General features: G+C 34.7%; 1 protein-coding gene across 1 annotated transcript in view; it reads right to left on the bottom strand.

The window, feature by feature from the left end:
* The window catches only part of plcl5 (phospholipase C like 5), a 130,651-nt gene that overhangs the window by 98,316 nt on the left and 20,130 nt on the right, over positions 1 to 12,205 (bottom strand). The window contains exons 9-13 of the mRNA XM_067364650.1: positions 8,925 to 9,104; positions 8,561 to 8,648; positions 8,078 to 8,200; positions 7,393 to 7,485; positions 4,411 to 4,617 (exon numbers count right to left, since the gene is read on the bottom strand). Of these exons, the coding sequence (XP_067220751.1) occupies positions 4,411 to 4,617; positions 7,393 to 7,485; positions 8,078 to 8,200; positions 8,561 to 8,648; positions 8,925 to 9,104 (691 nt within the window). The remainder of the gene's footprint in view (positions 1 to 4,410; positions 4,618 to 7,392; positions 7,486 to 8,077; positions 8,201 to 8,560; positions 8,649 to 8,924; positions 9,105 to 12,205) is intronic.

Below are 12,205 nucleotides of genomic sequence, written 5' to 3'. Positions count from 1 at the left end.
TACCCTATTTTAACAAACACGGTTCATTATAAAGCATTACATCTGGTATATAGTACAATCAACTGTAAATATTTTCTCAGGAATTTTCCCATTGGTTTTCTCAAAGTGATAACGAGCTTACATGATAAGAAGAAACCTAAAACCTTTATACCTTGGGCTGAAATGATTAGTCGACATTATTGACAATGTGGACAATAAAAAGCTGTGGACAAATATTTTTGTGGAACTCATATGACCTATTTTTAGGGCCTGCAATAACGCAGTTTGACCAGTGGGGCGCTGTAATACAACTGTAATGTAATAATCGATCAAACATACCAGTGAAATAATCATCATCAATTAACCATTCTAAGAATCATTAGATTAATCGCTTATCAAAATAATAGTTTTTTTGCACCCCAATTTTTAACCTGCACATATTCACCTCTGACACATCAGTTTGATACTGGTACTGTTGCTGGTTTGAGTGATTAGTGCAGTTCAAAACAGACTGGCTTATAGTAAAGAAACAGTTCTGCATAATGAATATGTGCGCCTTTAATTCATTCAGTTGTGTATGAGAATCACTAAACTTTTGCCATGAAATCACTCTGCTTGTTTGATAGATTTATTTTTAGAAATTCTTAATTCTATATTTCAGAAAACTGAAAGGGGGAAATAGTCTGGAAATACAAATTTTTTTTTTTTTTTCCATACTCTGTTTTCCTTTTTTTCATACTTTTCCAGACCTGGAAAATACTAAAATCAAATTCCGTACTTTTCCAAACTGCGTAGGAACCCTGTCTCTCTCTCTTATGTGTGTGTGGTTCAGTCCATTTCAACCTATTCCCAGCAAGAACTGGGGCATGATTAATTATTAGTTTCACTGTTTTGCCAGCATTATTTACATTGCTATTGCTGATTTTCTTGTCATATTTAGTAACCTGAGAAATGTGAGATTAAAATAAAGGGAACACTTTGTATAGAGCTCATACAACTTAAGAAATGTTCTTACAGTTACTTAATATAGATTAATTGTTACAATGACTGTAGGTTTTAAATCACTCAACATTTTTAAAGGGATAATTCACTTAAATATGGCAAATTCTGTCATTATTTACTCATCCTGATGTTGTTTCAAACTTGAATTGTATGAAATTCTCTCTCTGTTTTGATCAATTTTGTCCATACAGTGGAAGTCATTGGTCACCAAAATGTTTTGGTTAACAACATTCGTCAAAATATCTTTCTTTGTGTTTTGTTCAGGTTTGGAACATCATGAGGGTGAGTTCACTCACAATATTAACTTAAAATAATTACGTAATTTAACATGACTGAAAAAAGCCATGCTAACTGTTGCCTTCATTTTTTTGCCACATCTATTTTTGTAAGACTAAATCTAAAAAGAGTGCAAATGTACAGTTTTAATTAAGACTTTGTGGCATGTTGTAGAATAAAACCTCTTTAAAGCATGTATGAAGCTTGTTTTCTCACACACGATGAAAGTATGAAAAAAAAATCTGCTGAATTTCTGGTACGTGTTCATCACAAGTGATGTGTTCATTGGAAATGTACATGGAGTTGACATGAATCAGACAAACAGAAGCGCGTGTGCTACAGTGAATGTTCAGGGTTTAAGAAATGAAGGCATGACTGCCTAAATAATAGCATAATCCTCTGCCTCATGTTTATTCTGTTTTTAATCAGTGATCCACAAGCAAAGTCACATTACTTAGGACTGATGACAGGAAGCGTTTGTCTCTTTGTCTTGATCTCTTTCACTTTAATCACTCTATTTCTTAGAACATGGTGTCCCGTGTCCACACCGTTTCAGCAGTTAGCATGGTGGACCACACAGAGAAACACAAACACATGGATGCACATGAACAATGTGGTTCAGATGTGAGAATTTGGAATTTAGAATCTAATTGAAACATGGAAATAGAATATTTGGTCACATTTTACAATAAGATTCCATTTGTTAAAGGTGCAGTAAGTGATTTTCTGAGAACTGAAATCAACACCCAAACAGACAATTTTGTGAATATTTGCCGAAAAAAAAAAATGCTGATGCAGGAGCCGTCCAATACCGAGCCGGTATTCGGACATAAACACAGAAGTGCTGAACTGCGATCACTGCGACAACTGCGTACCTGCCTGACAGGGTAGAGAAGAAATTGTTGAATAAAGTCATTATATTTTGTTTTGTTTTTGCGCACAAAGTATTCACACCGCTTCATAAAATTAAGGTTGAACCACTGCAGCCATTTTTATTATTTTAACAATGTCTTTAATACCTTTCTGGACCTTGAATGATGGTAATTACGCTGCTTTCTATGGGGGATAAAAAAAAACATCTCAGATTTCATCAAAAATATCTTAATTTGTGTTCCGAAGATGAATGAAGGTCTTACGGGTTTGGAAAGACATGAGGGTAAGTAATTAATTACAGATATTTAATTTTTGAACTAACTCTTGTGTATGGAAATGTTGGAAAATCTTTCCAGCACTGGAGAGAGAGGGAAAGCCTGAAAATGGATGCCGAGGCTGCGTTGGTTTTGCTCCATATGTGAGTAACATTGGCTCACAGATCTAAGATATGCTGTTGTTGTAATATTAACTAATATGATAATTAGCTAATTGTAATAATATCAGAGGTTTTTAGGTCTGGTAGAGTCTGCGATCTCTGAACCTGTTGGTTTGCTGGCTTCCATGGCTCCAATATGCTTTGTTTTCCACCAACTGCCAACCTGGAGTGTCAAAATACTATTGAGTAACTTGTCAGTGGGTGGGATCACACAGACCAAAACAAAAACAGACATTCCGACACGGAACACACTTTGATCCAGATTCAAAGTAGAATAATTGGCTGTTGTTTTTCAGAGAAACAAATATATTATGGTATTTTATGCTTTAGTACAGTAAATGTTAATTCCAACATTTACTAATACATTATTAAAAATCAAAAATTCTATTTATTAATATTATTTAATAGTCCTGAGCTAACATGAACTAACAATTAACAATTTACTTCAACAAAAATGTATAAATACTGTAAGAAATGTATTGCTCATTGATAGTTCATGTTAGTTAATACATCAACTAAAGTTAACTAACTTTTTCATATACATTTAAATTTTCCACTAATGTCCTCAGACTTCTAGACCCCATTGCATGAAAGCATCAATCATTTGCATGCTTTGAAGATTACTTTCTGTCTATCTGTGCAAGTGTGTGCATAGCGAGTTTTGTATCGGCGTAAATAAACAGAGCCATAAACACAAACGATGCCTGCATTCCAAAAGCCTCTGTTGGGAACACTGCCCGCTTAATGTAGCAGATCAGCACATGGCCATTTTCAAAGGCAGCCACAGCCTTAGGCCTGCCTGCACATCAAAAGCTCTCCGATCAAACCTTACTTCCTGAATAACCATTAACTATTGCAATGGACGAGAAGCAATGTCAATCAGATCGGCTAACATGCTGCCCCGGGTCGGCGGATCACCATTTAAAATGAAGAAAACAAAGTCAGAATGATGAGAGACTAGCTTAGGATTAAACCGTCTGTGAGAACATTGCTCTATAATGGTAGTGCTGTTGGGTAAGAGGCAGCAGGTCACAGTCATGGTCAGAATTTGTTACAAAAGAACAGGCTCATATAAATCTGTCAAAACGGTAATTTCATGAACAATAGGGAAGTAAAAAACTACTTGTATTCAAGAACAGCTAGACGGAGCGAAACTGAATTTAGGGCATGCAGAAACTTCGATATGGGTTTCAAAATCAGCATGGGACACATCATTATGACTGATTAACAGATGATTTAAAATTGCAACTTACAATTTGGACCCAATAATGGCAGTCAATTTGTCTATTTCTGCTTCGCCAATGAAAAAAGTTCAAAAGTTTGGGGTCAGTTAATACTTTTTATAATAATAATACTTTTACAATTAATACTTTTATTCAGCAAGGATGTATTAAATTGAGTGACAGTAAAGACTTAAGCCCTGTTCACACCAAGATTGATAACTATAAAGATAACTATAAATTTAACTAAATTAACGTCCTACCAGCGGACGATATTGCTCTGTTTATTCTATAACTGTCACTTTTATTCTATTCTGTCACTTTAAATTCTCGAGCTCATAACAGCAGGATGTATTGTGATGTGTGTGTGTATATTGTATGTGTATGTGTATACATATCTGAAATATAGATAAACTATTTGACCTCACTAAACCAACAGTCCATTGGTTGTTTATCTGTTTATCTACTTATTTTTTGTGTTTTCATTTCATTCAATATTTACTTTTATCTATTTTTTTCCTGGTATAGATGAACAAGGAAAAACACATTTTACAGAAGAGTTTTGATCTGCTAAACACAGAAATTCAGTCTATTACCAAGGTTGAGAGTAAGTAGCGTATTTACCCTGTTAAACTGTGACCAGGTCATGGTCATGTTGCGGTAGTCCTCCGGGTTGACGCTGGAGCTGCTGAAGGCTTTCTGAGCGAGGAAGACGAGATTCTCCTCAGACAGACCTCGATTTGACTGCACTTCTGCCTTGTACTTCATATTCAGAGCCTCACACAACTGCGGCCATAACACCTTGTCAGGCACAATAAAGGGCACCCGTCCCTGAGAGAGAATAAAAAAATATATCAAAGTTTTATTTAATGTTTTTAAAATGTGCACAGTTCAGTTGAATGATAAAGTTTACCCTCTCTAACTTAATGTTGTTAAACTGAATGCACATAACAAACTGAAATATCCACAAAATTAAAAAAAAACACTGAAATATAAGTGTGCAGTTTATCTTTCGATCAGATGCATGTGAAAGTTGTGTTTGTTACTATAGCAACAGTAGACTCTTGTTTGCTCTTGATGTACTGTACACAGCAAAATCTCCAGAGTTAAATCAACTCTGCTCAGAGTACATACAGTCCCTCTCTAAATAGTGTTAAAATAACACTGAAGCAGAGTTAAAGTTAATGAGATAATTAAGCAATTAATTAAGTGATGATTGTGCATTAGTGATGAACACCTGCTGTTAACAAGCAGAATCACTGAAGAAAAGAGAAACACAAGAACTACAACTGACTTCAGTCACGGCCTTATTAATTGATTAATTATCTCATTAACTTTAACTCTACTCTAGTGTTATTTTAACACTATTTAGAGAGGGGCCATATGTACTCTGAGCAGAGTTAATTTAACTCTGGGGATTTTACTGTGTATGTTGACGATTGCAATATATGAGTAAAGTTAACAGAGTAAAGTTAAAGTTAATTATCTGTTAAACTGCCTTCTTGATGTCATTACTGACTTTTAACTGTTTTTTTTTTCTGATGAATGTATGCTTGTTTAGATATTCTGGTAACACTTTGGTATGCGGAAAACATATTCACTATTAACTACAACTTTTGCTTCAATAAAATCTTAATTTACTGCTTATTAACAGTTAGTAAGGTAGTTGTTGTAATGTTTAAGTTTAAGTATGGGGTAGGATTTAGGGATGTAGAATATGGTCATGCTGAAAATGGCATTAATATGTGCTTTATAAGTACTAATAAACCGCTAATTTGCAAGCTAATAAGCAGCTAGATAAAAGTGAGAATTGTTCGCCATGCTAAAGTGTTAACGATATTCATATTATATTCATTTAGCCATAAAATACAGAAAGCTAAATTTTAATGTTGTTGGTTTACATAATCAAAATTATGAGTTATGAGTGGGTTGGCTACCATGTCCTTTAGGCTTTAGATGACTTGAAATTGCAGTCAAAAGTGCAAAAATGTCCCGACCAATGTCAAAATCAATCTTACGCCCTTGGTTTTAAGGGTTTTTTTTAGGAAAGGAATTATTAGCAGAGGGATATATTACATCAACTCATAATATCCTGCTTGATTTGCATAAGCCAATCTGACATGTTCTGTATGCATGCCGCTGCCCTGAGAAAACTTTATTAGTGACTCATGAACAGTGTTGGGGGTAACACATTACAAGTAACTTGAGTTACGTAATCAGATTACTTTTTTCAAGTAACTAGTAAAGTAACACATACAAAATATCGAAGTTACTTTTTCAAATAAGTAACGCAAGTTACTTTGTTTTCACATTTATTGACTGATAGCTCTCCTCTTCCCATGTTGAGAGAAATCAGGAGTGCAGAGGTGTTGTGTGCGCTGTGTGAACATGATGGCTATTGTAGTTCTAGACCAAATGTGAACATGCATTTACTCATCTCACTTGCACAAAAACAGAGTCAGTATTCCTCAACATGAAAAAACAGTGAAATGCAATCTCAGAATTGTACACAAACCTGTAATTAAATATATTAAATTACACAAATATACTTTATGTATTTAATCTCACTTTATTAATAACCGATGCGTTTGCTGCTGACCTTCAATTATCTAATTCAACAATACTAATAAGCAAAAATGACTTTAGATTAGATTTAGAAAGAAGAATGTTTTTGAACTCAAAGCTCAGCTGAAAGGTTTGTTTGAGCTGCGCCCTCTTCTGTACAGACGTAAATATGCATTTCCTTCTGGTTTAAGCTTATTCATTTCACTTTTGGTGTGAAAGGGTCTTTACATTTGACAAAAATAGAAAATTAAAAAACAAACAAGCAAGCGCAGCCCAGGAGAGAAAAAGTAGCGCAAAAATAACGTAACACATTACTTTCCATAAACAGTAACTAAGTAACTCAATTAGTTACTTTTTAGGGAGTAACGCAATATTGCAATGCATTACTTTTAAAAGTAACTTTCCCCAACACTACTCATGATGATCTGATACTAGACACCTCCTGCAAAACCTGTATAGACTAATATGGACATTTGCTTTTATTGTGCTTTTTTATAGTTTGTCAGCCACTGGTCACCATTCACTCACTTCTCCTTTTGTGTTCCAGGGAAGAAAAAGAAATACAGGTTTGGAATGACATGAGGGTGAGTAAATGATGAAAGGATTTCCATTTCCTTTAAGGAGAATAAGGGTACAGTAAAGGAACGTTAGTCATATGCCACCAGCCATCCAATCAACACCCACGCTATGAACCATGACAGTTTTGTTTGTTTGTTGTGGGGAGTTTGAGATCCTGGAGAGTGGGAGAGAAATTACATTTATGTATGGGTTGAAGAATTAGTCTTGTGTGTTGTCAAGTCAGGGCTGATCTTTAATGTTTAACACGGTTAAGTTATAGGATCTTTATTTATTGCCACATGACCTGGGAATTTATTTCCACTACTTTCATGTGATGTCGCCATACAACGGCCTCATGAGCTTATTACAAGGACAACCTCCCTGGTATTTTGAGTACTTTGCTCAAGGGCACAATAATGATGGCCTGAACTTTAACCACCACACCACCCACCCAAAGATGCACTGATGTTATCAGGAACTAACCGGTTCAGCAAATGCATTGTCCCACAGAACTGTAGCTGTAGCATTGTTGTCTTGACTTCCATGGACAATTACCACCACAGGCAAAGACAGAGTCTGGGGAAAAATGTGTGGATGAGAAATCTGAATGAAACCAGTTGTAACTGACTTTATTATACATAATTACTCTAATAATATTCATTGTATAATACCGTTCAAAAGGTTGAGGTTGGTAAGATTTTTTCTTTTGAAAGAAATAAATTATACATTTGTTCAGCAGGAATGCATTAAAAGTGATCAAAAGTGACGTTTTCAACACTGATAGTAATAAAAAAATTTCTTGCACAGCAAATCAGCACATCAATATGATTTCTGAAAGATCATGTGACACTGAAGACTAGAGTAATGGCTGCCATTAAAGAAATAAATAACAAAAAGTTTTAAAAACTTTTGAACGGTAATGTATAGCATAAATATAACAACTATAATTGTTTGCTTTGTACTACTAAATATACTAAAACATTCATTTTAAAATCAATGAACCAAAAAGCAACTCTGGTCTAAACTTTACATAGTCATTCATTAAGGCATGGATGTTTAAAAATTAATGACAATCTTTGTGACTAACATGTGTAAGTTATATTATTGCTACATCCATATATGCGGTTCGTAACCATTCTAACTTACTAAAGAGATTTCACAATCTCACCTTAACCTGAAATACCAGCTCATTTCCCCCAACACTGAACTGTGATTCGAACAAAATGGTGAACTTCTCCTCTGTAACAGACTCCGCCCCTCTGCGATCTGAACGCCTGATCCGCTTCAGAGACTATAAGACAAATGAGAAAGAGAGAAAGAAATATACCAAGTGTTTATTATAAACAAAGTTTTAATAAACTTGAAGTAAAACATTTTAATTTAAACTTCATTTTATTACAAACAAATAAAATATAGTGTAAAAAGTGAGATTTAAATAAATAAGAGTGTACAAATCTACAGAAATATAATTATTTTGTCATTGTTTGTTATGGTTAATGTGTGGCTGAGAGTAGATGGGCAGAGTAAATTACAAATAAACTTAAATTGTGGATTACAGCATACTTTGAAACCCCTTATTGTAACAAAAGTTCACACACTCTTACAGAAGTTTTCTCTAAAGTTAGCCCTTAGACGGCCATAGTGCACTCACCATGTTTCTAAAGTGTGCACTGAGGGTGCCTGTGGTCTGGTGGTACTCCATCACACAGTTGTTATTCAAGATCTCGCCACTGCTGTCACTGTTAGACAGACACATATACAGAGAATATTATTCTCCATGTAGATCTAAAGATGGAGATAAGCATTTTAACCAAGTTCAGAGTCCATTAATCAGCAAATGCAGGTAAAAATTGGGTTTGTGCATAAAAATTTGTGTGTGCTCGTGAGTGTAGGATGGTGTATTGGGATGCCTCATGCTTGGTTTTAGCAGCTCCAGGCATATTAGGCCAATTCACAATGAGTAATCAACACACTCAAAGGAGTTACTAAATGCAATGTGTTGTGTTTGTGCTCACTTTCTGGTGTTTTCATTCTTGAGCAGGGCCTTGGCCTGTTGTTCGCTGATGATGGTGGCTTTGACCTGCGGTGGGTTCATGTGCACATTGAGTTTCCCACCTACCAGCAAACGCACTGTCGCAGCAAATTTAGTTTGTGTTTTCAGCACCTGAGGAGGCTGCTTTTCGATGATAAAGGTACTGCATAGAAAACACACATACATATTTACTGTACATCCTTATCCATTAAACAAACTGTATATAAACAGGAAAAAATGCATGTACACCATCGTTCTGGGATCAGTACGTTTAAAAAAAAAAAAAGAAATTAATATCTTTATTCATCAAAGATGCATTAAATTGATAAAAAAAAAAAAAGTGACAGTAGAGCGGCACAATTAATCATAAAAATATCGAGATCTCGATTCAAACATCCACGCAATCTTATTTTATTAATGATGACAAAATCAAAGCGGAACATTCAAATGTGTTTGTACTGCTGCGCTAAGCCAGAGAGCAGTTTTAAACCACCACATTTCTGTGTTACAAATGTTCAAATGATCACAGAAGTACTAAGATAAAAGTTGAAATTTAGGATATAAACACTGATGTCAACGATAGCGAAGCAAACCACCTTTTGTAACTAACTTGGCGTTGGCGCTTCATATAATGGTTGTATCAATTCCTAAGTGATTGTTAAAAAATGTATTTGTGTACTTATCATTTATTCAAAAGATTCGTTCAAAAATATTGATTCATCCAGTAATGAAACAAGCATTTATTAATGAGTCATTGAGTTCATTCAAACCATTTTTTTTCCTTTTTTTCCCCAAATTATGAATTCAAATGAATTAAACATTATTCCAGCAATTCAAATTTTGTCAGAACCTGTAGTAAATTACATGTTATTTTGTTTTGTTTATAATCAGAATCGTGGGAGAATCTCTATTTGAAACCAAAAAAAGTGTGATTCTCATTTTATCCAGAATCGTGCACCTCTAAAGACATTTACGTTGCTACAAAAAAAATAAAAATGTAAAAAAAAAAAAACATAATAATATTGCACACTATTACTGTTTTAACTGTATTTTGATCAAGTAAATGCTTGATATTAAATTAAAGAATATTAAAGTATGCGCATACCTTTTTCAATTAATAGTCTAGTAAAGAGAGGACATGGAAGAGGGGGGAACTGGATCAGGAAATGTCACAAGCGGGATTCAAACTAATTTCACCCATATGAGCATTTTTGCTGCATTCCATTCAAATTAAAAAGTCTGAAATTAAATTTGGAAAAGCGCAATAGAATATTATTTAGAAACTTGTGAGGAAACCCACAAGATGCAGGTGTATGATGAATGTGATGGAACCCTTTTAAACAAATAAAATACATAATGGTTCATAAATTGTTTATTTTATTTAGGAACAATAAATAAATGTATTTATTTTCTAAAAATGAAAGGTTTTAAGCGTAAGGTTGTTAGTCAGTAGTCACTGTGCAATATCAGAGCATGTGCACTATCCACCAGGCCACATCTCCGACTAGTTTGTGGTAATTCAAATTGGATTCATTTTGAAATGTGGTTATGGTTTGCATGTTAGACAGCTACACAACCATTTTGTCACACTTGATGGAGATCCATTCAGACATTGATGTCTTTTAAAAGCACAGTTCCATTAAGCTCGGTTGTTTCAATGACTGTTTGGCCTGAGGCACCAAATACACACACATGAATGAACCCCACATTCATCCTGTGTGGTAGGTGTGAACACTGCTAGCATGAGATATTATGAGGAAGAGAGTGAAGGAGAGCAGAAGTTTGTAGACATCCTTAGTGTGCCACAAAAGTGACGACTGAATGTCTCTGACAAACGGCCTCTGTTGATTTCTCATGAATTCACATGACCACATGCAGGGTGAGTAATACATAAAGACTCATTAATTTGGCATTGAGATCTTATGATTTCATAAAATGTGAGAAGGAATGATGTGAAAGGATAGTTCACCCGAAAGGAAAATTGCGTCATCGTATACACACCCTCATGCCACTGCAAAACCACAATAAGAACTAATGCACGGATCCAAAGTACTGATAAGTGTGTTGTCTATCTTTCCCTCTGGAACAAAAAAGGACCGGGGATTTCAAGCTTCAAAAAAGATGCAAAAGCACGATAAAAGTATCATAAAGTGGTACATATGACTTGGCTGCTGAAAATTCAGCTTTTCCATCACAGGAATAAATTACAGTGTAAAATAAATTAAAGGTGCCCTAGAACTTTTTTTTTTTAAATATGTAATATAAGTCTAAGGTGTTCCCTGAATGTGTCTGTGAAGTTTCAGCTCAAAATACCCCATAGATTTTTTTTTAATTATTTTTTTTAACAGCCTATTTTGGGGCATCATTATAAATGAGCCGATTCAGGGTACACGGCCCCTTTAAATCTGGTGCTCCACGCCCACGGAGCTCGTGCTTGCCTTAAACAACATAAAAAAAGTTCACACAGCTAATGTAACCCTCAAAATGGATCTTTACAAAGTGTTTGTCATGCAGCATACAGTATATAATCGCGTAAGTATAGTGTTTATTTTGATGTTTACATTGATTCTGAATGAGTTTGAGGCTGTGCTCCGTGGCTAAAGCTAACATTACACACTGTTGGAGAGATTTATAAAGAATGAAGTTGTGTTTATGAATTATACAGACTGCAAGTGTTTAAAAATGAAAATAGCGATGGCTCTTGTCTCTGTGAATACAGTAAGAAACGATGATAACTTTAACCACATTTAACAGTACATTAGCAACATGCTAACAAAACATTTAGAAAGACAATTAACAAATATCACAAAAAATATCATGTAATCATGAATCATGTCAGTTATTATTGCTCCATCTGCCATTTTTCGCTGTTTTCCTTGCTTGCTTACCTAGTCTAATGATTCAGCTCTGCACATATCCAGACGTTCTGCCCTTGTCTAATCCCTTTCATAATGTTGGGAACATGGGCTGGCATATGCAAATATTGGGGTCATACATATTAATGATCCCGACTGTTACGTAACAGTCAGTGTTATGTTGAGATTCGCCTGTTATTCGGAGGTCTTTTAAACAAATGAGATTTATATAAAAAGGAGGAAACAATGGAGTTTGAGACTCACTGTATGTCATTTCCATGTACTGAACTCTTGTTATTCAACTATGCTGAGGTAAATTAAATTTTTGAATCTAGGGCACCTTTAAAACAGAAAACACTTTTTTTACAAGGTGCATAAATGATGGTTCATGACAGAAGTAGCAATGACC

This window comes from Chanodichthys erythropterus, chromosome 3 (assembly GCF_024489055.1).
Source record: "Chanodichthys erythropterus isolate Z2021 chromosome 3, ASM2448905v1, whole genome shotgun sequence".
NCBI lineage: Eukaryota > Metazoa > Chordata > Actinopteri > Cypriniformes > Xenocyprididae > Chanodichthys > Chanodichthys erythropterus.
This window is presented reverse-complemented; position numbering and strand designations above follow the sequence as displayed.